At 33.1% G+C, this 27,728-nt stretch overlaps 1 protein-coding gene across 1 annotated transcript; it reads left to right on the top strand.

Annotated features, from left to right (window-relative positions):
* Nucleotides 1-349: 349 nt before the first annotated feature.
* On the top strand, nucleotides 350-6,547 carry LOC134251415 (uncharacterized). Its single transcript, XM_062733824.1, has 2 exons — nucleotides 350-1,288; nucleotides 6,165-6,547. The coding sequence occupies exons 1-2, from the start codon at nucleotides 426-428 to the stop codon at nucleotides 6,358-6,360; spliced, it is 1,059 nt and encodes a 352-aa protein (XP_062589808.1). The 5' UTR covers nucleotides 350-425; the 3' UTR covers nucleotides 6,361-6,547.
* The last annotated feature ends 21,181 nt before the right edge of the window (nucleotides 6,548-27,728 follow it).

The raw sequence follows: 27,728 nt of genomic DNA on the forward strand, positions 1-27,728 counted from the left end.
TTGTCCGCAATTCTTCTAAACAGTATTTCAAATGTGTCAAAATTAAACCCACTAAATTTGTCGACTAAAAGAAAACACTACGCGAGAATTTCCTCACCTGATTACCCTTTTTAACTGTGACGAAATATATTTTTTTGTCTAAATCAAATATGACAATTTAATATTTAGTCATTTTTCTGTCTGGGACTGTGAAGTACAGAAACACGGTATCATTGAGAGCAGCAAATCGGGCCGAGAGGACTTTTGTCAAACGCAAGTCAAACGTGGAGGATTCGTATAAGGCAGTATGTAAACCCACGGTTTCCCAGTCTCCCCTTATTCTCCCGCTTGTTAATATGGAATTTAAATGAAGCAATTACAACTTATTAAAGGCAGTTTTTCTTGAGAAAAAAAGAATTAGAAATTTTTGTGTACTATGATCGACGATGAAACCTAAAAAAATTAAGGAGAAATTTTTGATATTATGTTTGGGATTTATGTGCTTAGTAAAATACTCAAATAGCCGAAAATGGTCTGAGAAAAAAAGTAATGCAAATAAAAATTTTGTGAGCGTACGATACAATAGTTTCAGACATGAAAGAGAACTTCGGATTGCTTTCAAAGGAATTTTTATGTTGGAGACCACCGCATTTTTGGACTCTATTTATGAAACAAAATTGCATCAAATCACGGATGGTAGTAAACTGATACAAACTGTTTACCAGAATGGTGTCATCAAAGACTGTGAGTTCTCAGTAGAAAACGCTACCATTCTGCAGTTTGTGCAGGATTTTGCTAACGATTCTAACATTTTCTACCGAAAAGAACAAGGTGACGTGTTTTCTCTGTACAATTCCAATGCTCGTGATACAAACTCCAGTGCTCTTGTGTTTTTTCGTCGGAGGAAGTTTTTGCAGAATTTTAGAGATCTGATCAAGATCAGACATGACATAAAACTATGCCACAAAATCGCAAATAAAATCAAACGAAGCCATCGTCTTCCACGGGAAGAACTTATCCCGGTGTACGATGTCGAAACCTCTCCGACAAACGACAGAGGAGGAACCAAAAGAAGCAGACGACGGAAGCGCTCCTCTCTGTTTGCCAGCTTCCTGATGTACCCGGGCACCAAATGGTGTGGGAGGGGGCAACTGGCCACCGAGTACGACGATTTAGGGGAGGATAACGAGTTAGACGTGTGCTGCCGGGACCACGATCTCTGCCATCACATCATAGAGCCTTTCACCAAGAAGTTCCACTACTTTAATTTCCGCTTCCACGCTGTGTTGCATTGTAAATGCGATCAAGAGTAAGTATTGAGACCAAAAAAAAGGGAAAATGTGTATTGTAGAAAAACTCCATGGATACTGATTGCAGAATAATTAAGTATAGGATAAAAGATATAGAGATGCGTAATTATAAAGTAGTACATGTTGGGTAATAAAGAAGCGTAACTGCCATATTGCTGATGCTAAAGGACATATTGGGCGTTAAAAATTTTAATTAAGTTTTTAATTGTGACACACTGTTCATAATGTTAATATGAAGCACTTTATTAGCAGAACGGAATTTTTCATTGTGGCAGGATAATTTATTCTTTAGTCAAATGAAATAGCATACAATGGAATTAGAGCATTAGCTAAGTATTCCACAATTGGACACAACCAGTTAACACACCAAAAGTGCAATGCACATCGTTATTTACAGAGATATGTTTTTGGTAGAATTGAAACAATTTTCCAAAAACCTAGATTAATCTAAAAGCGTTTGAAGCGAAATGACATTTTCATAGTTACTTGAAAGATTTTACAGATTTTAAAAGAAAATACACATGTCATAAAACCAACATCCATAAATGTACACAACGCAAACTAAGAAATAAAACGAATTTAGAAATGTTTTATCTTCATATTTAATCTGCGCAGGTGGCCTTTGAATGCTTTTATGAATTAAAAAAAATCCCCTTAATCTTTTTTTGAGGAACTTTGTTGTGCACATCTGTAAGCCGATTTATATTTGTACTCTGCACAATGCATTTACTGCAAAGTAGGGCCATTATAATGACATTTCACAGAAGTCACATCACTTGACCCGCTGTCCATTTCTTATAAGATCGTAATGGTCTTTATTTCTAATGAACTTAAAACGTATATGGAAATTAAAAAGATTTTCCCTCCTTTTTTCTGTGATCTTTATTTTTTAGAATTAATGCCACACGCTTGGGATCTTTTACTACTTTAATGCAGTTGTACACAATAAATTTATTTAAATCGACCGGAGGTGCAAGGTTTATTCCGATCTTTGAATATCCACTTTTTGATGTTGTCAAAATTCATTATTTTCTATGAATTAGTAATAGGTACTTTTTAAGGTGAGTCATCCCTGTTATGTCGTGATGACAAAAGGTGCAAAGGGGTTCTCCCCCCAAAAAGAAAGCAGGTCAGATTGCATGAATAACATCAACACGGGGTCGGCAACAATTCCGTAAAAAAAAAGAAATTTTGTGAACTGTACGTAAATTATAAAGACAAATATTGAGCCGATGACATCTCTATTGTCACCATGTCGCACTTTTTTCTTCCTCGGAATATCGAATTTCTAACTCCATTTTTTCTTTATCATAGTCACAGATGCAGTAATAATTACGTTTGGGTTCACCAGTTCACGATCAGGGATTTACTCATTTCTACCACACAGAAAGGCTATTGAATTGCAGGATATTGTGCACATTATGAAAATATAGTTCATTCATGAATTTTCCGTCTCAAAGATATTGATATATTGCAGAATTAATAATGCACTTCTTATTCAAATACAAATGATCCTGCAATGTTAATTTATTTTTCAGACAAAATATATCCTTATATCCGCTTACTGTGAAAACATATAATTGGTCGTAGTAGAAATTATTGTGGCGTGAGATTAAATTTTTTGAGCAAAATCATAATACTTTGGAGGCAGCTAGGGACTGTTCTATGGCTAAGTAATAAGTAAAATAACACCATGTTTTCTTCAGACGACAACACAGAACAAGGTCTCCAATTACAGTTTACTGATTGAAATTAGAGTTTGAGACATACACTTCTAATAAAGCATCGTTTTCAGACATAAAGGACCACACAGATCCAGTCAGCCTATGTAGGTCTCTTAATTATGATCGATCTCAAAACGTCATCTCTTTCTTTCCGTTCCAATTAGAGCACCTGACCTCTTTAAATTTATCGAAGCAGAAATTTTCTTAACTAAATAATGGTTTCTTTATATTTTTGTAAGGAAAAAAAGAAAAAGTGACCCTTTTAAAATTGTCCAATTTTATCAAAGAACAAGGCGTGGAGGAATGCCTATGATTTCAAAAACCCCTCACCATTAGGAAATGATCAAAAAATTATACTTTTCCCCTCTTTGGCAGTTTATTTTTTATTGTCAGTAAATGGTTTACTTTTACAAGAGAGGGGATGCAAAATTTCAAGCCTTAATTAAATGTGAAACTCAGCAAGAACATTCTTACTCATGTTAAACACGTGAAGCCACTACTGCCCAGTTAGGTAGCTGAACTTCCATTCAAAATTCTAACTGAATCAATTTGAATGTCTTGTTTACATTCCGAAAACTTTGTTCCAATACCCCCAAATTATTGTAATAAATTAGAACGCAAAATTTAATATGTAGTCAGCAATAAATTTTGAAACCGAAGGGACGAGGGAGATCCTTTTAAGATCATGTCAACTGCTCAGAAAAGGACCAGTAATTAGGAGTGTTCTGGCATTTAAAATAAATTAATCCTCTGTCTTCTCGTGGCCACGCATCATTTATAGTTCTTCACTGCACCAAACCTTGGCGATGATAAGATCTGAGTTTGTTTGGAGCGGGACTAAGATTCCCGGGTATTAATCAACTTTAATGATAGCCCTCTTTGGGAGAATTTATTTGATCCTTGGTTTAATCTTAGACACGATACCCTCTGATAACATCGCCTGGTCACACAGAAGTCAAATGGAGGCCCAGCTGTTCCTCCGTTGGTCATCTCTGGCCGTGCATAATATTTTTTTTTATTAAAAAAGTATTCTTCTTTAAGCATGCATGCATTTAAGAGTTCTCGGTAAGCAGCTACAATCCAAATAAAAACGGAAATTTTAAATACATCATATAAACGAATGAAAATAAATAATGAAATCCATCCCAATTGATTTTTACTGCTATTGTTATCATTGGTAATTAAATATATATAAAAAAAAATTTTAAAATAAAGAAAAGTGTTTGAGATTGTTATAAGAGAGAAGGCTTTTCTGTTTCTTTTTTGTAAAAAGTTTGCGGAAGCGATTATATATGAATACTGTGAACAGCGAGTTTTGCTTTTTGTGCCAATCCAAGCCCCTATTATAGACAGTGTTGGCCGTCCTTGTATCAAGGACCTTTTATAATAAAGAATAGGACACAGTGATTAAATATCGTTTTAACAGAAACTCTGTCACTTTAAATGCTATTTTATACACCAGTTGCTTCATTTGAAAGACGAGTAATGCTACTGTTGATATTGAAGTAATTATCCCCCATAGAAGAAAAAAGTACAAGAGCATCTCGACCCAGTAATCTTCTTAAGTAAATATTTGTAGACCTAAATATCCTCCTTCTTCCTTTTTATTCGCCGTTAAGCATTCGGCGTTAAGATGAATGAAAATCGACATTAGCATTCATCTTTTTAAAGCTTATGTAAAAAAAGATTTAGTTTCTACGTGCATGAAATACCAACGAATAAGGAAAATGTTTTAAAATAGTCACGTGAATCCTGAGGAGGAGGAGGGGGATAGGGGAGTCCATATCCCACGAGGGTACCGTAATATTCCTTTGTGCTGATGAATTTAAAGTTTAAAATTAACTTTAAGTTCTTTAAGATCCTCTCGTATATCAGGCAAGCAGGTAGTATCGTCTTTTAAAGTGTGTGTGTGTGTTGAGGGGGGGGGGGTGTCAAAACTTTCCGCACAAATCACAATTGACAAGCAGAAAAAAGTACAACGTCTAAGCTCAAAAATAAATTCCATTTTGTGCATGGTGGGGTAGGTTATGTCTAGATTCCAGCTTTTTTTCTCAACTCAATAGTTAAAGTTAATATTAGAGAAAAAGGTGGCGGGGGGGGGGGGATCTGCCCCCACTCACTCACTCCACACTTAGTTAATACTACGTGCCTATATATAGCTAAAGAGACCAGGAAAATAAAATTAGAAACAAAAATAATGCCGTGTATAATTTAACGACAAACTGAGAAGTACCTGTTTTTATGTATGAAAGTTTGAAATTTAAATAGGAGACGTTATTTTCTGACAGAAGAGCTCCCATAAATCTTTATACACCGCTGCCCAAAGACCTTCAGACTAGCTACAGGTGGGAGGTTCAAAATTTTACGGTTTTAAATCCATAACAAACATAAATCTGGGTGAACAATAATTATAATTTTTATTAGGAAAACTCCTTGCATCAAAGAAAGACTTCAAGTATGACCACAACGGCTAATTTCTATGCATCCCTTCTCATTGATGGTAGGCATTAAATTAAATAGGTGACTCCACATTGAGAACATTCATATGTTTTTATTTGAATCAGATCGTTATGGTTTTTTTTTTCTTTATTCGATGTCTGGGTATTAGTTGTAGGAGTTTTCGGTTGGTTCAGTCACACAGAAATATCATAGGTGTGTCTCATAATTCACTGTGATGTTTCACGGGATAATTATCTTCGACTCGTTGAACGTCTTTATTTTTCTTTGTTTATTGACATAGTGGGAGTCTTGCTCTTTCAGAAATATACCCCGATTGTCTGTTTGTATTTTAATTTAATATCAGAGATTCATTAGAAAAATATCTAAACTTCAGTTCCGGAACCAAATACCGAGAGAACATGTACCAAGCACAAATCGTTTTCAAATATTTATGTACGGTTTTAAATCTTTTTAATGTTGTTTGCCTAATGCACACCTGTTCTTAAAGTTTTTAATATATTTTCCTCATATTTCTCATTTGTGTCTTGGAAACGAAATATATATCCAGACATTTTTATCTCTTTATCAGCATCGTTATTTGACTTTTTCATTCTGTCTTTTAAGATTTCTGTTTTGTGTTTGTACTGAAATGTATACATGTACATGAAAGTATCAGTATATTGACAGAAAGTTTTCTTCTTTTTTTTTTCAGATTTCGACATTGTCTTCAACAATCGCTTTCGCCAAATGCGAACTTTTTGGGAAAAATATACTTCAACATAATGGGATCAAAGTGCTTCGTGTTCAAAGAAACGTCTGTTTGTAAAGCGTACACGTGGTACGGAACTTGCGCAGAGTATAAAACAGACACAGTTGCGCACATCAAGACGCAGCCGTATTTTACATAACTCAAACCAAGGCGCCGAGTGACAAAAATCACTATCCAAGCTATTTTTTCCACATTATTTTCTCAGGAATCATTCAACAACAATTCTGGCAATTATTTTCCAGAATTTCGCATGCATTCATATTTTCAAAATATATTTATTGAACTTTAACCAAATTTTTACTCTTTTGTAAATAAATCCATTATTTTTTTTGATCAAATCTTTATTTGTTTTTTAAGGAACATTTTCCGATAAAAAAGAATTTTACAGTTGACATAAAAGTGATAAAAAGTACAGACTTCATGTATATTGCAATTCAAGAACCTTAAATTTATGGACGCAAATGTGTGGCGAAATGTTCAAACTTTTTCAAATGTATGCGGGGTTCAAGAACTTTGAGATATTCTAGAAAGAAGTTTCAAGTATAAAATCGGGTATCTCTCTACAACCCTTTTTATAATGCTTGTATTCAAATGTCACGAGATGCTAAACTTTAAAATAGTAAATTAAAAATCAAGCCTCTTAGGTTACCAGGGTTATTTGATATTTTTGTTCCTGATCCTGGCCCAATCCTTTCCTGTACGTAGGTATCCAACAAAGTAGGGATGCTTGCTTAGGTTTGACTTTCGATATTTTCATTGCTCCATTGGTGGAAAATAAAACATATTCTATACAAAACTTTCCTTTCACCCCTACTATACTTTCATACATTTTATAGATTTTTCGTTTAAAAAGCATATTCTTTTGTAGATTGTTGTCCCTTCGTTGCTCTCACAGCTGTCTCAATGTCCGGAAGCAGCAAGGGAGCAAAATTTCAACAAACCAGAGTGTGCACCTATCGAGGCCCCAATAAAATCTAGGGAGATTTATAATCTACATAATGTCAGGAAGCTTTCATATTAGTTTCCTCTTTTCCTGCCCACTGATTCTTGTTTCGTAAAGAATTTTTCCTATGAATTGAGAATTCCAATGAAAACTTTTAGGGTTAGTGTGACCAGTCGACAGAGGATTCTAAGTCCTCATAGTCACCTGATCACCACCTCTAAACTAAAACGTATATCAGTCTCTTTTACAGATTTGTATTGCCTTTAGATTTTTTTACGGCCTATCAATTTTCGTTGTCTTCATCCTTTTTTATATCAGCCCTATTGATTTCAGATTACGGTATATAATTCTATTTATCTTGAATAAGATAACGAACAGTAACCCAAATCAAAGGTCCACAGAAACAATAAAAATTAAGCGCAGAACAACACGAAGCTCCAAAACATCAGAGGTAGGATCAGCTGCCATGGAGGAGTGAACATCCCCTGGTGACTGGTCACATTGAACATTAACCGTCTGCTCCTTGACATGATCGTGAAAACGAAAACAGCATCAGATAATTCAAAATTGAAATAATGTCCTAACAATTCATTAAAAAAAAAAAACCAGTTAACATTTGACTAAATAGATTATATTTGCTGTTCAAGTCATTGTATCGACCTTACAACTTACTAATTCGAAATGACTTTAAAGTTTAAACCAGATGTTTCATCAGCTTGTTTTTCAATAGAGTCTCGTTTTTACAAATTTTTCTTAATTTGAGCATGCTCTTGTTTATTGAATCAAAATAAGACACACATGAGGGAGACATCAACACCGTATGCAGGTGATAAGCGTATATTGCTTCATAAATTAGGGAAGTTGAAGATTGTTGCAAAGTTACAATTAACATAATATCTTCTAGTTAATCATTCAGATATGAAAGTGATGTTTCAGACTCAGTGGTATTTTTTGTTTTATTGCAAGCTCATTCGGCTGCAAGTTTATCAAGTCGACATATGAATAAAAGTAATTATCATTAATTGATGATACGTCGTCAATATATCTAGAAGTCGAGGTACTCGTAAAAGCCAAGGTATGTGTTTTCTTCTTTTTATATCTAAGGTTTTGAATATAATCTGCTTCATATAAGTGCACAGATGGGACTGCTAATAATTGGACACAGTTGGTACCTATGGGAATATTCCGACAGATTGTTGGAAGACCTGATCTCCAAAAAATATATATTTTGTCAATCAGAAACTCAAGCATAGATTATTTTAAATGCCAACTTTAGATTACTTGTGTGTGCATCAGTGTTTTGAAACCAATTAATTTTGGAAATGACAAGGTAAATAAATTTACGAATACCATTTTTAATTTGATAAAGCAAAGTTCTGTCTATAATGTCAAAAGCCAACTAGCAATTTATCATGGGGAATCGTTTTACAAAATGTTGAAAAGTCGAACGTTTTGATGCTATTGATTTTAGTAAATTTTGGTACATGTAAGTTTTTCAAATATACTGTAGTACAGTACTCCATAAGTTTCTCCTTCATTAGTCTACTGTTAATATTTAAGTGAGGCGTAAAGAAAGTTTCTTGATAGAACATTTACTGGAATCCGCTATGTATCTTTGTTTATAAGATTTTTTGGTGAAGTTTTAGAAAGTATGATGATAAGTATTCCTTTTGATTGTTGGGAATATTAAAAATACTTAAACCTGACATATGATGTTGAAGAATTTCTTTCCTAGAAAGGGAGCTATTAAAGGAATTCAACATCTTCAAAATCATGTGTCAGTTTTTAATATTTTTAATATTCCAAAGAACCAAAATGAATTTGAACTACCATATATATATTGGATTCCGAAATTTCATAAGAATCCTTACAAAGATACATAGCGGGTTCTAGTAAATGTTCAACCAAGCCTCTTTCTTTACTCCTCACTAAGATATTAACAGTAGTGAAGGAGAAACATCAAGAATACTGTGCAACAATATATTCAAGAAGTGATGTAAATCAGATGTAGATACTTAAAACTTCCAAGGAACTTTTGGACAATTTGAAATCACAAGACTTCACTAAAATCAACAAAAACTTACGACTTTTCAGTTATATACACAATCATTCCCCACGATAAATGAAAGTCCAGGTTTTTGATATCATTGACAGCTATTTTTTCAATAAAAATAGAACTCGTAAATTTACTTACCTGGTAATTGGTCATTTGCAAAATTATTTTGTTTGAAAAACATTTTGATTGTACACAAATACTCTGAAGTTGACATCAAAAAGACGCAAGAGTTTCTGATTGACAATATCTATTTTTTTTTTTGGAGACCTTGTCTTCCAACAGTCTATTGGAATTCCCATAGGTACCAACTGGCCCCGTTATTAGCAGACTAATTTTTGTATTCCTATGAAGCAGAATTTGTGCAAAATATGATGCGTGAAAAGAAGAAAACACTTGCAGTGGCATTCAACTTATCATTTAGATACGTCGAAGACGTATTGTCAATTAACAATTGTAATTTCCATTCTTATGTCGACACGATATACCCTGCTGAGCTTGAGATCAAAGATACCACAGAGTCTGACACATCTGTTTCATATTTGGATATTTTACTTGAAAAAGACGTTAATGGTAATCTACCAACCAAGTTCTATGATAATTATAAACGTGATGACTTCAACCTTTTCTATTGTCAACTTCCCTTACTTATGCAGCAATATACCTTTATCACCTTCATACGGATTTTACCGGTATAGATCTCAGTTGATTCGATACGCAAGAGCATGCTCTACGCATTAACAATATTTAAAACGAGGTAAATTATTGACAAACAAGTTGATGAAACAAGAATTTCAGCAGTTTCGTTTAAAGTCATCATTTCATAAGTTCTTTTGTCGATACAATGACCTTGTCAGCAAATACAATTTATCATTGAGTCAAATGCTGACTGATGTTTTTCATACTAATTCTTAGTCCATTTATACACTGAATTGAGAACGGATTTTCCTGCTATTTCCCGATCATAACAAGGAGCACACTGCGGATGTGACCGGTCGGCAGGGGATGCTCACTCCTCCATGGCATCTGATCCCAACTCTGATTTTTCGGAGGTCCGTGTTTGCTCTGCTCCTATTTTGTTTTGTTTGTATGGACTTTTGATCTTAAATACTGTTCGTTATCTCTATATGTTGCACATACCACTTACACATTTGAATCCTAATTCCTCTAAACTACAATAAAATAATCATTATGAGTCTTACAAACAATGTCAATGTACATCCTTAGTCAGCCAGGACCAGTACATATTGGTCGCGTAGTCTATATATAATTTTTTTCACTTCTGAATTTCAAGAGAGAAGAGAGAGATAGATGGTTAATTTCATATAGCCCTTAATCAGATACTTTAATTCCATTTGATAAAGTACCTACTTTATCAATGGAGGCAAGTGGTGGAATTTCTATATAATATTAAAAAAATCTCGAAAGGGACATTAATCATATATATTATTACGAATCCGAACCTGTATTTTGGTGTTTGTCTCGAGAAATTGAGCTAATTGTGTTTAAAGTACTCGAGTCTGTCTTGATGAGTTACAAATCCAGCTTAGATTTCGTTCCCCTGCATTGTCTTTTGAGAGAATTACAGACTTCTTAAATTCCATGGAATTCCAGCACCTTGGTTTGTGAGTCTACCTTGATCATTGATGAATTTAAATTCAATTTTGTATTATATATTGCTTCAATATTTTTTTAACGGAATTACGACATTTTCTCTCAGAATTCTTGTTCAATACTCAAAAGGTATATGATGAAGACTACGATAGTACTTTATAATTCCGATTCAAAGCACATTTGACAGTTCAGCATCAAAATAGACAACGGAAAAATCGATTTGTACTTTTCTTAAACCGCCTTTTAGAAATCCATGTTACGGAACATTATTTGGTTAACGGTTTCGCTTTCTTCCGCCAGAGACAAGGAAATGTTTGCTTCAAATTGCAGAAAAGGAATCTATTGTGTTATTTCTCTTCTGTGTCATTTATTATGAAACAAGATTAATTATCGTAATTTATGACTTGTTTTTCTCCAATGAAAATCTTCCGTATTCAAACTATAGTGTACAGTATTTTTGTTTGTATTTATGCTGCCAATTTTGTCAAGAAACGTTACTTTAGCTGTTGACGTGGACTTACAAATACAGCTTTTTACCCATATTTTTCTTTCTTGCCTTCCTTTTTTCTTTCAAAAATGTTTTTGCTTGGATAAACGATAAAATGAGAGAGAGAGAGAATACCAATCTTCCCTTTTAGCCTTGAATTCTATAGTAAAATGGGAATTGATATTCTTATAAATATCACCTTGGATTTAAAGAGTGATGGATCGGACTATGGACAAACCAAAACTGACCATTTAAATATGAAAATAATATAACGAAAAGAAATCAACCTTACATTTTCATTTTAACACTTCATTTATCGAATAGAGCAAAATCAAATATTCTAAACATTAGAGGTGGAATCAGGTGTCATGGATGAGTAAGCAGCCCTTTCTCCACCGACCACACCCCATGCGTGCCTTGTTACGATCAAGCAAACGGAACAATCTCTAGACTTCAGTGTACAAAAAATTCATGGATATTGGTTGAAAAAATGTAAACAGACATTTGACTTACGAAAGATTGTATTTGCTAACAAGGTCTTTTTATCGACCATAAAATTTGCAAAATATAGGCTTTAAATAATATATATGGAGATAACGAACAGTATTCAAGCTCAGAAGTCCTTTAAACAATACAAATTTGAAGCAGAGCAATGATCGTGGACCTCCAAAATATCAGAGGTCGGATCAGGTCCCATTGAGGAGTAAGCATCCCCTGCCGGCCGGTCACACCTGTCGAAAGCATGCTCTACTTATGGACAATTTCTTAAACGAGGTAAACTGTTGACAAACAAGCTGCTGAAACAAGAATATCAGCAGTTTCGCTCTAAGTTCTATGGTCGATTCAATGACCATGTCAGCATAGAATATACAATTTATCATTAAGTCAAATGCTGACCGATGTTTTTTTTATACTTATTGTTAGGCCATTGTATATATACTGAATTGTCCCGATCATGACAAGGAGTACACAGTGGTGTGATCGGTCTGCAGGGGATGCTCCCTCCTCCACGGCACCTGGTCCCACCTCTGATACTTAGTATTGCGGAGATCAGTGTTTGCTCTGCTATAATTTTGTATTGTTTTATAGACTTTTGAGCTTGAATCCTGTTTGATATCTCCATATATTTCATCCTTACAAACAAAGACAATTTGGATACCGGCTTTGTCAGCTGGTACCAGTACATATTGACTGTGTAATCTATCTAATTCTTTTCTCACTTTTGACATACTGATCACAGGATAGTTGGATTTCATTTTGCTCCTCAATCGTTTAATGTGATTGCATATTATCTAGCATTTCAAAAATAAATGTCATTTTTCACATCAACGGGATTTTGTTGTTCAGTCTCACCAAACTAAGCAAACTATTTATTCATAGAAATGAAACTGAAATAAATTTAAAGCAAACTACAATCGTGCTTATTAAATCTAGAGAGAAATGAAAATACGCGTGTCAAAAGAGGCATTACTCCGACGTTATCGAAAGGCCCGAACGTAGATCTATGTTTCTGAAAGAAAAAAAAACATGGACTGAACAAAGAAATTTCTTCGAAGTAAGGAATTAAATAATATAAGATGCTTTAAATTACTAGTACATGTATATCAATATTTATATTTTACGAATAAAAATTTGTGATCGGCTTCTTATATGTACGTTTACTTACGTTTTTGGCTGCTGTATATTAGAATCTTAATTTCGGGATAAGTAACAAAAAAACAACAACTTTTTTTCATCTGAAATCAGCAATTTGTCCTACAAATTAATATTCGAATAAGTAACCTAAATAATGTTTACCAGGTAAAGTGGGAAAACTTTGGAAAATTTTCCCGCAATCCTAAATATATGAAAAATTTTATATAGAATTATAACGAAAAAAAGCTGCATAGATAATTAGAAAAAAGTTTTCAAATATTATTTTGGTTGTTAGAAGTAGCTGCCTTTAACTTTTCGGATGTAAATGGCGTTTTGGAGAAAATGAACCGAGAACAATAGAGTATAGCAATGGGCAAGTTTGTATTTCAATCCAATATTGACGATAAACAAAGTTTGACTTCACGAATAATCCCGTCTACCTGTTCAATACACACGGCTCGTGGCAGGTGTGGTCGTTCGGCAGGGTTGATTTGAACATATTTTATTGTAATATAATTACAAAGGGATTGAGCACAAGTACTGAATACTTATAACGCCCTCTCCCTATACATGTAAATTACACATTTATATTGTCACAGTTAAACATGCTATATAAAGTATTCAAAATTTGCAAAAGTAAACAAAATGATGCATTTTGCATATATGTATGAATATATAAAAGTTAAATAAATTCATATATCAATATTGGTACACTAATTAACAAGGAAATCTACCAGAATGCTTAATAAATGTTTGAACTAAAGAAAAGAGATGTTCATTCTCTGCAGCACTCAGTGATTCAACCCCCCATAATAAAACATGTGTATCTAGTATGTGGATTGTATCAAATTGTAAAAAATTATGTAAAAATTCATTCCTGGCGTTCGCATACTTTGGACATACGAAAAAATAATGATATGTGTCCTCAACTTTACCGCACGTACACAAGGGACTTGATATTAAATTGCATCTATAAAGGTCGTTATTTAATACACAATTATGTCGTAGTCTGGTTTGAAGAACATTAAGTCTTCTGTTACCATAATCAAAGTAAGAAGGTGGGACAGATTTAGTTTTTTTATTACTAATTTTAGATTTGAATTTCGACATTGACTGTAAATTGTTCGGCAGGGTATGATTTATCCTCCTTGGCACCTGGTCCTTTCAGAAAGAAAAAGAAAATCAGTTTTTTGAACTGGATTTTATTTCCATCGATCTTTCTTATTCAGTTTCAGACCGGTAGACCCACCTAGATGAATTACGGTTTTAAAACTGCAAAAATCCTTTCTTTTCCACGTTTTCCTTGTCGGTCTGAATGATAAAGTAATCCACACCATAGTCAGGAATACTCTAGGGATGATGAAAAATAGACAAAATAAAAATTGATTTCGAAATGAAATCAAAGATTGAAAATTAAAGATGGTATTGCCACTTATGGCTACGTGCTGTGCTTCATCTTCTGACGTTCTTTGATAACCTGTTACACGTAATTTGTCTGAGAAGATAATGATATGGCCGTGTTTCGAACCCTTCATTTTGCAAAGCCACTTTACTAGTATTGTATATTCTCTGATTACAAAATATAAATTAAAAAAAATATATATACAAAAATTATATCGTGAATAACCCAAAAACTTTTTAAACTATTCAGGTCCTTCTTTATGGCTTTCCTAAAAAAAGAGCTGATTACTATCTAAGATCTAATATATAGAAATTTATATAAGCCGGGTGAACAAAAGAAAAAGCCCTAAAGGTACTGTGAGCACTAAACTCGCTAATTGATAACCCCCGCCTCCCATATGGTTATAATGGCAGAGTCCATGTTTTGCTTTGGGAGACCCGAAATAAGTGTCAGATTAAAAAGTATAATAGGAGGTGCCAATGGCATTATGTAATAAAGGATCACTGAAAGTATCATTAAATTTTGTTCAGTGGTAAAGGGGGAGTTGCGGATAAGAGTTGGGTTACCTTCAAAATTATAGAAAAAATTGCAGCATCAAATTTGACGTTTTGCTATCGGAAACCCGTAATATATTTCCGATCAAAAAGTAAATTAGAATTTGCACAATGTCACTATGTAACAAAAAATATGCGCAAGTCTCTTTAAATCTATTCAGTGGTATAAGAGGAGTTGCGGATAAGAGATGGGTAACCAAAGCGTAAAGGACTGACATCCCGATCACTATATACCATCCCATTTTACAAGCAGGGTAAAATAAAAAACAAAAATAAAACAAAATAAGAAAAAAAACCTTTACCCAGGTTTTGAGAAACATAAACAGAATTCTAAGAAGAACAGTATGTTAAACAAAAATTGTTCTAAATTTTAATAACAATTACAAACTTAGATTTTCATTTCAACTCAAGATTTTCATTTACAACATTTTGATTTGAAAGAACGTAAATGTACTTTCTCAGATTTTGCTGACTTTTCTACATTTGTATCGAGACAAATGAATGAATAATGTTATTACATAAACATTATTTTTTGTTTTTTTATAAAACGAATGAGTCTGTTATTGATTGAATTTCGTCTAAATATTATATAACTTACAATTGTAAGTAATTTTTTGTTCTTTTGTTCGCTAACTGATGGAGCTATTTGTAATTCTCTTTTCAATTTCATCGCAAAGAACATCCACAAATGGAAGGCAATTAGTGCCGAAATATATCACTTTTGTAATTGCAAAGGCAAATAAAAATTTCAAATCGGTTAAAATTATATGAACAACTAAAGATGGATGTATTTAAATCAGAAAGCATTTGCGAAATGGAATCTGGAAACTGCGTACCGAGTGTTCTTGTTATGATTAATTTTACTGCGTGACATACCAAATTTCAAGTACTTTGTAATAGATATCTGAAGAGATGAAGAAGGATATGGAGATAACGAACAGTGTTCAATCTAAAATTCCATAAAACAATACAAAATAGGAGCAGAGCAAACACGGACCTCCAAAACATCAGAGGTGGGATCAGGTGCCATGGAGGAGTGAGCATCTCCTGCTGACCGGTCACACCCGCCGTGTGCTCCTTGTCGGGAAATAACGGGAAAATCCGTCGTCAATTCAGTGTATAAATCATGGACTAACAATTAGTATGAAAAATGTCAGTCAGCATTTGACTCAATGATAAGTTGTATTTGCTGACAAGGTCATTGTATCGACCATTTTTCCATTGATTAAAGTTAAAGAGCCAAAGTCTTCATATTTTCAAAGACAAAAGGGCATACATGTATAGAAAAAAATCATTAAGCTTTCGATTTTCGATATTCGGGTATACAAACGTGTTTCAATTGTGTGAAACGCAGATTTTCAAAAAATGCCAATCGTTGAATTGAAGACTATTTATTTGCTTAATATGTCAAGGTGCGTTTTTTTTTTACAAGTGTCATTTTATCAATTTGTTGCATTGATAAGAACTCTAATAAACACGAATCCATTGTTCTGTACAACTGTGAAATATACATCAACTATACGTTACAATACACAGGTAATCAACAGAGAGATTAGGGTAGTCCGTGCATCTTGTCACAAGGTCATATACATGTACAGTACATGTAGTCAGGTACCAACAACAGAGAACTGCATAGTTACGGACTTACGGTGCTGCTCAGTAATATACTTTTCCTGATAAAATGCATGTTTTTTTTACTACTTGAATAAACCATTATTCAGTACTTTTTTATCGTTTACAAAATTTAATTAATACCATTTTTTTTTTTACAAAATCAGATGGGCTTAGCAAAACCCTCTAGTTTTGACAGATTCTTCAGTTTACGTATTTTTTCTTCAGTTTGAAATATCATTTATACACAGGCACCTGACGTTACTTATTTTTCTTTAAAAAAAAATATACCCCTAAATTATTAGGTAGGGGTACATTTTTTTTATTAAAAGAAAAATAAGTAACGTCAGGTGCCTGTGCATTAATAGTACATATTTCAAACATTAATAGTACATGTGTGTTTATATTCCAAATCATATTGACATTATACTCAAGTAATTGAAAAGCACTAGTTAGGGATTCTGAAAAGAATTCAATTTTTTAATTTTTGAAAGTGTTTAAAAATTACACATCATGAGTTGTATTTTTTTTAAAGAGTTTATTTGTACTTTCACACAAATTACACATTTGTCAATTACACATCAGTTGCATCTTAGAAGTCAGCTTGACATACGACAAAATTAATTGAAGGTGCATTTAAAGTGAAGACAACTTGAAGTCAACTGCTTGTATTCCTAAAGTTGTCAAATTTAACAATTTTTTAAAGCAAAGTCTAAAGTCTTGTTTATTTTTCAATTTTCTTAAAAAATTTGTGATGATCGGGTCTTAAAAAAAGCTACAAAAGTACCCCAAAATGCTGGAAAATGCACCATTTAGAACCATTTAAAACACCTATGGGGGGGGGTCACCCCCTCCCATGCCCTCCCCCCTTCGGCCCCTTGGGCCTCACCCCCCCCCCCCCCCCCCCCCCCCACATGAACTTCTGGATCCGCCCACTGGGCCAAAACACTTTTAATTAGTTTAACACTTTACAAAAATGCATTATATTACCGCATATTTGAGTTCATCTCACAATATGCGCCGTTATCAAAGCTCTATCCTTTTATTATATGTCATCATTCACCTCCTTTTTGTGGAAAAAACATATAAATTTGATAAGCCGGAATTTAGTTATCCATCCATACAGTGTCGGTACTTAGTCACTAGGTTTACGGGTTATCTCCCCTTTTCTATGCATCAATGAAAGTGAAAGGTGGGTGATGAAAGTATCCGATTTATGTTTTTGTATTATGAAATACCCTCCCACCTCAACCCTTGAGCTAGGTGTTAAGTATATAACCTTTCTCCTTTTGTTTGTTTAAATAACGTTTTTCATTGTTTTACATGGTTTGGCTATACCAAATTTATTAGAGTTATGCAAATGTTATTGAGAATCTTTTTCTGCTGTGGGTTTTTTGTTTTTGTCTTTTCAGATATTAGAGATTTCGTTGAAGGAGACTAACGATGCTGATCTGAATTGCCTGCTATTTCCGTATTCTGGGACCTTTGGAATGATCTCTGGCCGAATACCATGCATGACAAGGGTCAACTGGGCGAATTATCCATTCGAGGAGTTCGGGGAAAGACAGTGAACTATACTTCACAGTGGTCGTATTGGCGAAATCGTCACCTTCAATTTAACCATTGAACTGTTCATTTTGTTGACTTTTTGTGGTTGATGTTGATATATGTGATGGTTGATGTTGATATATGTGATGTTGACTTTGTAAATTATATCTTATACAATTTAAAGCTAAAGCAAAATAATATAATTATAAAAGATAATTTGTGTTGAAATGTGTCCGTAGCACGAATGAGGTCAACCCAGCGTGCTACTTTTCCCGTCAGGGAGGGCACAACTTATGTTGATGTTGGGGGTATGCCATTTTGCCGGCTGCCCCACTGTTGTGTAGACCACTGTGGACAATACCTGCCAACTCGAATAAAACATTAAACTTAAATACGTAGCATTTGTTTATTATATACATAGGTCTTTGATAAATTATAGTTTATGGCTTTAAAAAAATACGAGGGGTTATCAAAAAGTTCGTGGACTGAGGCTATAAAATTAGTACATGTACTATGTAGTCTGAACTTACAATTTTTTAAAGGAAAATAAAACAACAGAAAATAAAGAAATGTTGAAAATTTTAGCTTGATACGTTCATTATTTCCCAAATTATTATAAAATAAAAACGACATTATATCATCACCCGGCGCCGTCGCCGTTTAGTTTTATGACGTCCGATAACGTCATTGTTTTTCAATGTCTGCTTCTTCTACCCCATACACTTGTTTTGATGAAATTCCCTGGAGCTGAGTAAGGACTTCAATCCATCTTGTTTATATGACTTTACAATGTCATGAATAGTGACTTTCAATGCATATAATATTGCAACTGGATTTCTACAATGGGAGAGATCCTCGCTTGATTGTGCCAGCATATTTTGCTTTTTGGAGTTCAATATCTACAACACCTGATCAACGTCATTTTTTGACATAATTGATTTTTTCACACCTTGACTACAAATCGACATTAACTGTGCATTCCTTTTCCCTCTGAATCTATTTTGGCATTTAAAAACAAGTACACTGGTTGCATATTATCTCTCCGTAGCCAGTGTAAACATTTCCTAGGTCTATACCAATTTTTTCAGGGGCAAAACTTTATAGAATGCTGGAAAAAGAAATCCCTACCCCTTTTTGACGTCATTTTCAAGCAATATGTGTTGGGATACTTCATGTAAAATTTACGATAACATTTCATGGGACTTCCAGAATGAGGTAAAAATTCCACATTTTATGGAACAATAGTGTCCCAACATGTACCTGAATTAACGGGATTTTTGGATGTCAAATATTCATATCAAAATAGTTTTTCTCAGTTACACTTAGGTCAAAAAACGTCGTTTTCGAGGTTGCACCGCCTGGACAAACTATTGCTTACAAAAACATTACTAATTTTTTAATATAATTATTTCCAGAAGTTCAGATTTAATCAATGTTTACAGATTTGTTCTTGTATATTTTGTCGTTTTTAACTTATCGATCACTGTTCGTTATCTCCATCCCTCTTTAGCATACCTTCATTGATAGAACATCCACTGGTAAAAGATGTATATAGATAGCTTGCTTATTTAACGGTGTTAACTGATTGATCAATGACCGCGGTTTTCATTAGACATAAAGACTTGAATATTCAATTGTAAATATTTAATTTTAAGGTAGATTTGTTAGACAATTGCATTGATTACTGTTGACCTTCATTTTTACCTTTTTTTTCATTCATAAAGATATTAAAGAAATTATTAAAATAAAAGATATACGGAAAGATCAGTTAATATTTTTTTCTTTTCATAAATATAACCCCTTCAATGTAAAGTTGGTGTAATTCTTTTTGAAAGTTAAAAAAAAGAAAAAAACAGCACAACGTCAAGCACAAATGATGTGTGGAGTGTTAAATCATATAACTGAGGAATGAGTGTTTAACTTTTTGATGACTATGTGGTTTATAAAGTTAAAACTTTTACAACTTATACAGTTTATAAATACATCAATGATTAAAAGATAGAAAGTGTCACTTGATAATATATACTTTTAAAAAATATTTATTGAGAAAAATTCATTTAAAAATGCACATATTTTTTTTTAAATACACCTAATAAATTCCGTACCTTTAGTGAAAGACATCATTGCAGAAACAATATATGTTTATCAATGAAGGGCAAGTTGGACTTCGATAGCCTCTGGAATATTGTTTTCCTGTTTATTTTGTCCAAATGTTAAGATATGAAACCGAAAGTACATTGCAAATGGCGGATTTTATAGGGGTCTTGTATTTATTTATGTCATGCTTTCAATAACAGCCTTTCAGAGACCATTTATGTCCAACTTGCCTTTCATTGATAAACATACCAAGTATATTATTTCTGCAATGATGGTTTTCACTAAAAGTACGAATTTGTGACCGCGTACATAGCGTAAATTAATACCACGCGGAAAAAAGTACTTCTACAGTAAATTAAGCAGGTGCATTTTTTTAAATGTGCAACAATTTTACATTTTTAATATATTTTTTCTCAAAGAAATATTCTTTTCAATATTTGATTTTAAATGATACTTTCTATCTTTTAATCAATGATATGTTTATAAACTGTAAAAGTTTTAACTTTATAAACCACATAGTTTTGGAGCTATTGTAAAAATAAATTTTTGGACAAGTTGACCTTCAGTGAAACCTTAAAAACCTTCATTACTTTTATTCCCAGCGTCCCTGATCCCACCTCTGATGTTTCAGAGGTCCGTGTTTGCTCTGCTCCAGTTTTGTATTGTTTAATCGACTTTTGACTTTGAATACTGTTCTTTATCTCAATATATTTCTCTTTACACTTGAGCATCGTGAAACATCTAAATTAAAATGCCAAATATAGAACTCTTTTTTGAACGATTAAAATTTTGGCCCTGAATCAAAAAAATGCATCTGACTTATTGAAATTTGCCAAGAAAGCTATGAGTTGGATATATATATATAATGTGTTTATTCTGTATATAAAGTGTTTTAATTACTTTTCTAAAAATTTGTCGTCAAATTATTAAAACATTTTAAAGATAATTCAATGGCTTAAACAACTTAGAAGCACTTCTATTGTAATTAACTGGGAATTCGAAACTTCAGTCTCAAAGGTATTCGAAACGATTGAGACAAAAGGATCTTTCATCTTGAAAAAAAGATGATATAGCAAAAAATTGATCAGCTTACTTTCTGACAAAATTGTTAGAATTTAGAGTTCTAATTGATTGCATCCACCAACACAACTTTCCTAAAAACACGGTTTTAATTGGTGTTTTTGTAAACTCTGTCAGAACCCCGTAAGCCTGGAAATGCTATCTCTATTGTTAATGCAACAGTTATCTTCTTCATAAAAATAATAAAAAATGAAATTAAAGAAGTTTCTGTTTCAGATATTATAAGGAAGTCTGGAATTTGACACGTCAGGGGACATATAACTTTTTTTCTTAACTGAGGGAGGGGCTGATCAGCCATTTAGATAGGCGAAAAAACATGTATGGGTGAAAATTTCTCGGAGGGACATTAAACAAAAGAAAGAACAAAACTCTTTAAACGTCGGGTTTCTCATTTACGAAGAGCAAATATACTTACAAAACCCTATATAATAAGATTTCAAACCACTTTGAATCATTTTACAACCAGTTTGGATTCGATCTAGCCTACCTGCACTGGATTTTTAATAGATGTCCTCGAAGAGAGAGATACACTGCGGGGTCGGGCGAATGTTCTGCTAAGGCCCTATCTTTGTTCCTACAAAAACGTTTTGTATACTAGTATTTGAGGAGAAACTTCAGACGTACTGTGTTCAGCAAATTCTAGAAGTGGTGTAAATCAGATGTGGATTTTCAAGAAACTACAAGGAATATTTAGAAAATTTAAAATCCTTATTTTTTTTGGAGTCGAAAGCATCAGGACGTGCGACTTTTCTAAAACTACAACAACAATTATTCCCAACGACAGATTGAAAATTAGGGTTTTTGAAATCAAAGACAACTGTTTCTTCGGTTAAAAAGAGTTCGAAAATTCCCTTTATCTTGTGATTGGTCATCAACAAATAACTTTATTAAGGATCACTCTGATTTTGCTGTTGATATTAAAGGGATACCGAATTACTAATCGACAACGTATTTGTAGTCTTCGGACACAAGGTCTTCCGATGGGCTAATGGAATTTCACTGGACACTGATTGCGCTCCTTTGTTGGCTGATCTGTTTTTATCTTAGTATTTCTACATGAGAAGAAGAGGACGGTTGTTTTGGCCTTCAAACTGTGTTTGAAAATTCGGTTTCTTAACTTTGTAATGTTTATTTTATAATTTAAAAAGATTAAACTGACTGTATTAAATGGGGTTTAGGGAAAATCGCATACATGTACTAGCATTTTACAGAAGGCAAAGCCTCCTCAAATATGGGTTTTAACATGCAAGTTTGATATTGGATTGATAGATTGATTGTATGCTGTTTTACGCCCCATTCGAGAATATTCCACTCACATAGAGACGTCACCATATACCAGTAAAGGACTTCAAATGTCGACCTAACCTAGCTTTACTCTGCCTTTACGGCCATTGAGCAGTGAAGGGTCTAAATCGACGTGCCGAAACCTACAGGGTCCAAGGTTTTAGGGTCTCATCCGAAGGACCCGCAATTTTCACTTCAAGGCGCCGGGTGTCTGGCGAAGGAACAGATGATTCCTATTTTTTATAGGAATTTATTTCTTAGTTCAGTCGCAACCGATAGTAAATTTCTGTTCAGAAACAGAACAAAACACTGACAGTTGAAAGTTTTCAGAAAATAATTTAGAACGAAGTTTTGCTTCAATGTGGAAATCTAAATCTGCAATGGAACCTTTTGAGTCTCTGTGTGAAAGGGTAAACCAAAAAGAAGTAAGAATAAGGACATTTTGAGAATACCTGACGCATTGTGTAGTGGTCTCCCAAAAAATAATAAAAAAATAAAAATTGGAAAATGCATCGACTGTATTACAATTCTTATAATAAAACTAGAGGTACTGTGAGCAATGAGCTCACTAAATGATACCCCCGCCTCCCATACGATTATAATGGCAAAGTCCATGTTTTGCTGTGGCTGGGAAACCCAAAATATGTGTCGGATCAAAAAATAAAATAGGTGCACAATGGCAATATGTAACAAAGATTCTGTGAAAGTTTCATTAAATTTCACTCAGTGGTATGAGAGGAGTTGCGGATAAGAGATGGGTACCCCAAAGCGTAACAGACAGACGGACGGACGGACATACCGATTACAGTATACCCTCCAACTTTTCAAGCGGGGGTATAATAAATGGACATAACGAATAGTATTCGAACTCAAAAATCCATTAAAAATTGCCGAATAGGCAAACACGGACCTCCAAAACATCAGAGGCGGGATCAAATGTATTCCAGATAATGATTTATCGAGTCCTCTATTTAGGTAACAATTAAAGCATACCAGTCTCTTAAACTTCAGGAGAAAGATCTGCATCATCTCCAGAGGAAGCCAGCACAAGAAATATTCAGGCTGTTGGTTACGGATGTTTCTTCTGAAACCAACACATATTTGAATGATTTCATAGAAGAGATCATATGACACATGCAATTGTTCATTCGAAAAAAAAGGCCTCCCTTCATTGCCAAAATGATGCAGAATGCAAATAGAAATAAATCTTTAAAAATAAATATATCAATAAGTAAATAAAGTTGTTTCGATCTAAAAGACAAAGGAACAGAATACAAAGAAGTCTTTAATAATCTTTTGAGTCCTTTATTTAATACGATTACATTGAAGTTATGTTGGCTAAATATGGCTGATTTATCAATAAAAAATAGATCCAGAGGCGAGTAATATTTTTTCCAAAATACATGCAAAAAATTCGTCGATGATGGTCGTCTTAATCGTAAAGCATTAGAGTAATTTAAAATCAAAGTGCAGATGAAGCATTCCTTACTTGTTGTTTTGAACGCAGAAGAAAAAGTAAGACTTATTTTAACCTTGATAAGTAATGAGGAATATAATGACAAAATATTTTATGTTTTGACGGCGGAGTGTCCTGTGAATTTTAGCATCGATTTATTATTTACAGAATTTTATATTTAAAATCGCTGTGCTACAAAACACTTTGAAAAAATTATGCATTTTTATTTTTTTTTCAAATGCGTTAACTTTGGGACCAAAGTGCGTTAATACGCATTTTGAGGAAAAATGTGCTCGGTTTTGTTAATATTTTTGCAAATGATAAGTAATTTTTTTAACCTGGTTGGATAACTTTTTGGTGATGACGTCACTTGAGGATCTGACATATAGAAGTTTTAAAGATTTTCAGGGAATTTCTTGTTCCCAGAGGTTCTTGTAAACGTTATACATGTAAAAGGGAATTGGGTCTTTGAAAAATAATGCAGGAATGGCTGTTTAATAGCACAGTTTAGTATCCCTTTTATTCAGTTTATATTCTGTAATAAGTTTAACAAAAATAGGGGTTTGATAAGTGACTTACATTATTGCATTTCACTCTCAAGCACCTGTGATATAACTTAGGTAATTCTTATAATTAACCGATGCCATGAAAATTCTCTGTTTCCCTCTCGACTGAAATTTTTACAGCGTTCAATTATAACTTTTTTTTGTTTGCTTTAGGTTAACTCAAATATATTTAGAAGACAAATATCAATGTCATACCAGTTATGTAAGTACCAATGTTTTAGTTGGAAAAATAAAGAGTTGGACAGAGGGACTTTCTACCTGTATTTTCCTTTTTCTTAATAAGTATAGGTCAATGCATCAGTTTTTAACGAAATTATGCTGTCCGTTACTTAATTGAAGTCCAGATTTTTTATGCATATTTTTAAAGTGCGTTACGTGTTTCCATGTTAAAAAAATGTGTAACATGTACCCACTTAACATACATTGAAATATTTTTCAAAGAGCGTTTATTAGTCCCAAAATTAACGCACTTTGAATTTTTTGCGTTGATTATGTCTAAATTTTAATGCACTATGACATTTGTTTTCAAAGTGCGTAATTTTTTTTCAAAGTGCATTGCCACAGCGTTTTGTCTGTAATTGGAAGGTCGTGTTTCATATCTAAGCCGCGACCGACCTAAGTCGACATCAAGTAGAAAGCCATGGAACTGCATGTTTGTTAGTCAAGCGCTCGGCACTTTGAAGTGAACGTTGCAGGTCCTTTGGATGAGACCTTCAAAACCAAGACCCTGTGTTACGGCTGGCGTTGACACGATGAAAATCCCTCACTACCTAATGGCCCTGATTAAAGTTTAAAATTTGAAGCCCTTTACTGTTACATGGTGATATCTCAATAAGAGTGAAAAATTCTCGAATGGGACATAACATATTAATCAATCAATCAAATCGACATTTAGATATATCAACGATGCATTATCATTTATCAATAGATATTTCCATTTATTTTTCGACACGATATAATATAGTATCCCATTGAGCTTGAATTAAAAGATTTTACGGAATGTGAAATAATTGTTTCATATTTTGATACTTTATTAGAAAAAATGATGATACCCTAACAATAAAACTTAATGACTCAAATTTTCAACCGTCAACTTTTCCTACTTTTGTGTACTCGTAACATATGGATTTTATATATCACATATGAATCGATACGTAACAGTATGCTGTATGTACGAACGATTTCCTAAAACGAGAAAAGTTATTGACAAACCAATTGATAAAACATGAATAACAACAGTCTCTTTTAAAAACATTCCTTTATTTCGAAAGTTCTATGGTCGACACAATGAACTTATCAGCAAATAAAATCTATAATTAAGTCAATTGCTTATTGACGTTTTTCATACTGATTGTTAAGTCATTATTTACTTACTGAATTGTCTACGTATTTTCCCGCTATTTCGATCATGAAAAAGATCACAGCGGATATCACCGGTTTGCAGGAAGTGCTCTGTCGTCCATAGCACCTGATCCAACATTTGATGTTTTAGAGGTCCGTGTTTTCTCTGCTCCTGATCTGGCCTCAGGATCACGAAACAGACTTAGACTTAAGTCAAATTTTTTAACCTGTAAAATGTTTATTAATTCCTGAATTTATTTCAAAATTCGCAAAGAACACCTTATTTGTGAATCAGTATTGAAACTTGTTTTAATTTTGATCCACTTGACTTCCACAACATTAAAGAAACACATGAAGATTTAGACTTAAGCTTAAGATACTTCATGATCCTGGGGCCTGTATTGTTTTGGTGGACTTTTGAGCTTGAATACTTTTTTTTATATCCATATATTTTATTTTAATTAAGTTTACCCCAAATTATCTGCAATTACCAATAGAACAATTTCCACGTGAAATATTAACTTTCCCTTACTTAAACATCTATTTTTTTGTTGTTGTATCCGTTTCTATGTAAAAACCTTTTTCAGTCACATAAATTCAAATCGTAAACAAATAATTTACCCCAAATTTTCGGCTAAATATGTATAATCACTGCCGAAAAAAGTAACGACATTCAAGGTTTTGGAGCATTTGTAAAAGTCAATTTTGAAGGATGATGTAAGATTTCTCACTTTCCCAATCCCATTCTTGCATACGGAGTACTTTTTATATAATCAATTTGTATTTCAACATGTATGAAATATTAGCAAACGGAACTGTATTAACAGTGTTATATAACATGATAAAATCTTGGGAAAAAATTATTGATATTTGCTGTACCAAAATTACATGTATCATCATGTCACAATTTTTTCAAAGTTTTCTAAAAATATGGTTTTACTGAAAAAAAAAATCTTTAAAATCTGAAAATATGACTTTTTTTAAAACAAAGTTTTATACTCTCACTTAATAAAGTCAAAAACCTTTTACAATTCCTTAAAATGTGGAAATAAAATGTACTAAAATAATGATGTAATTAAAACTTTGATACCATTGTCAACTTAATCATGAATTATTTACATTTGATAAATAACATTAAAGACCCTTGTAGAAGGAGTCTGTCAGTAAAAAAGATGCTCGCCTACGGAGAAAAGCATTTTGTCATTCTTCAAGATTTACTGATGACGTGGTTTTTTTGCCTTAAACGGAAATGTCCTTCGCTGGTTTTGATTTGTCAATTGCAGACACCAGTATCACGTGATATACGAATTTTCATTAATCATGAATATACCCACAAGATATCAAATTCTCTCAAGAAAAAACAATTGTATTCATAAATTAGAACGTGTCTTTATATTTCATTCTTTTTCTTTGTGATATCAGTTTCGCTAACTCTTATAAAACCCGTACAAAGTCGTCAATGATTAGATAAATTTTAATTTTCACACCCTTTGAAAGTATAAAATGCATGAATGGAATAGTCTAGACTGATTTGACTCCAGGAGATAGAGGGGACAACACATCTGAAATGACAGGAAAGTTAACTGTTGTGAGTAGTTTTTCACAATGAATTTTAATCATACATTTTTGAATAGAAGTAACATTTCATGTAAAGTTCTCTTGGATTATTAATTTTTGATATCTAATAAAATTATTTTTTCATATTTACCCTAAACAAATAATAGATCCTTAGTATCTGTTCATAAAACATTAAGCAATATAAATTAGTTTCCTGTAGTATATACTTAAGGTGAAAACTGAGTTTCTTTTTTTTTGTCTAGCATAAAGAGCATAAAA

Source organism: Saccostrea cucullata, unplaced genomic scaffold (genome assembly GCF_032062105.1).
Source record: "Saccostrea cucullata isolate Sc308-1 unplaced genomic scaffold, CSIRO_AGI_Scuc_v1 ctg65, whole genome shotgun sequence".
Taxonomy (NCBI): Eukaryota; Metazoa; Mollusca; class Bivalvia; order Ostreida; family Ostreidae; genus Saccostrea; species Saccostrea cuccullata.

Bases quoted from the DNA above. Each gene is read 5' to 3' on its own strand.
- LOC134251415 (XM_062733824.1), top strand. From the start codon at position 426: ATGAAACCTAAAAAAATTAAGGAGAAATTTTTGATATTATGTTTGGGA. The intron at 1,289-6,164 runs GTAAGTATTGAG...TTTTTTTTTCAG, and splicing joins CATTGTAAATGCGATCAAGA to ATTTCGACATTGTCTTCAAC.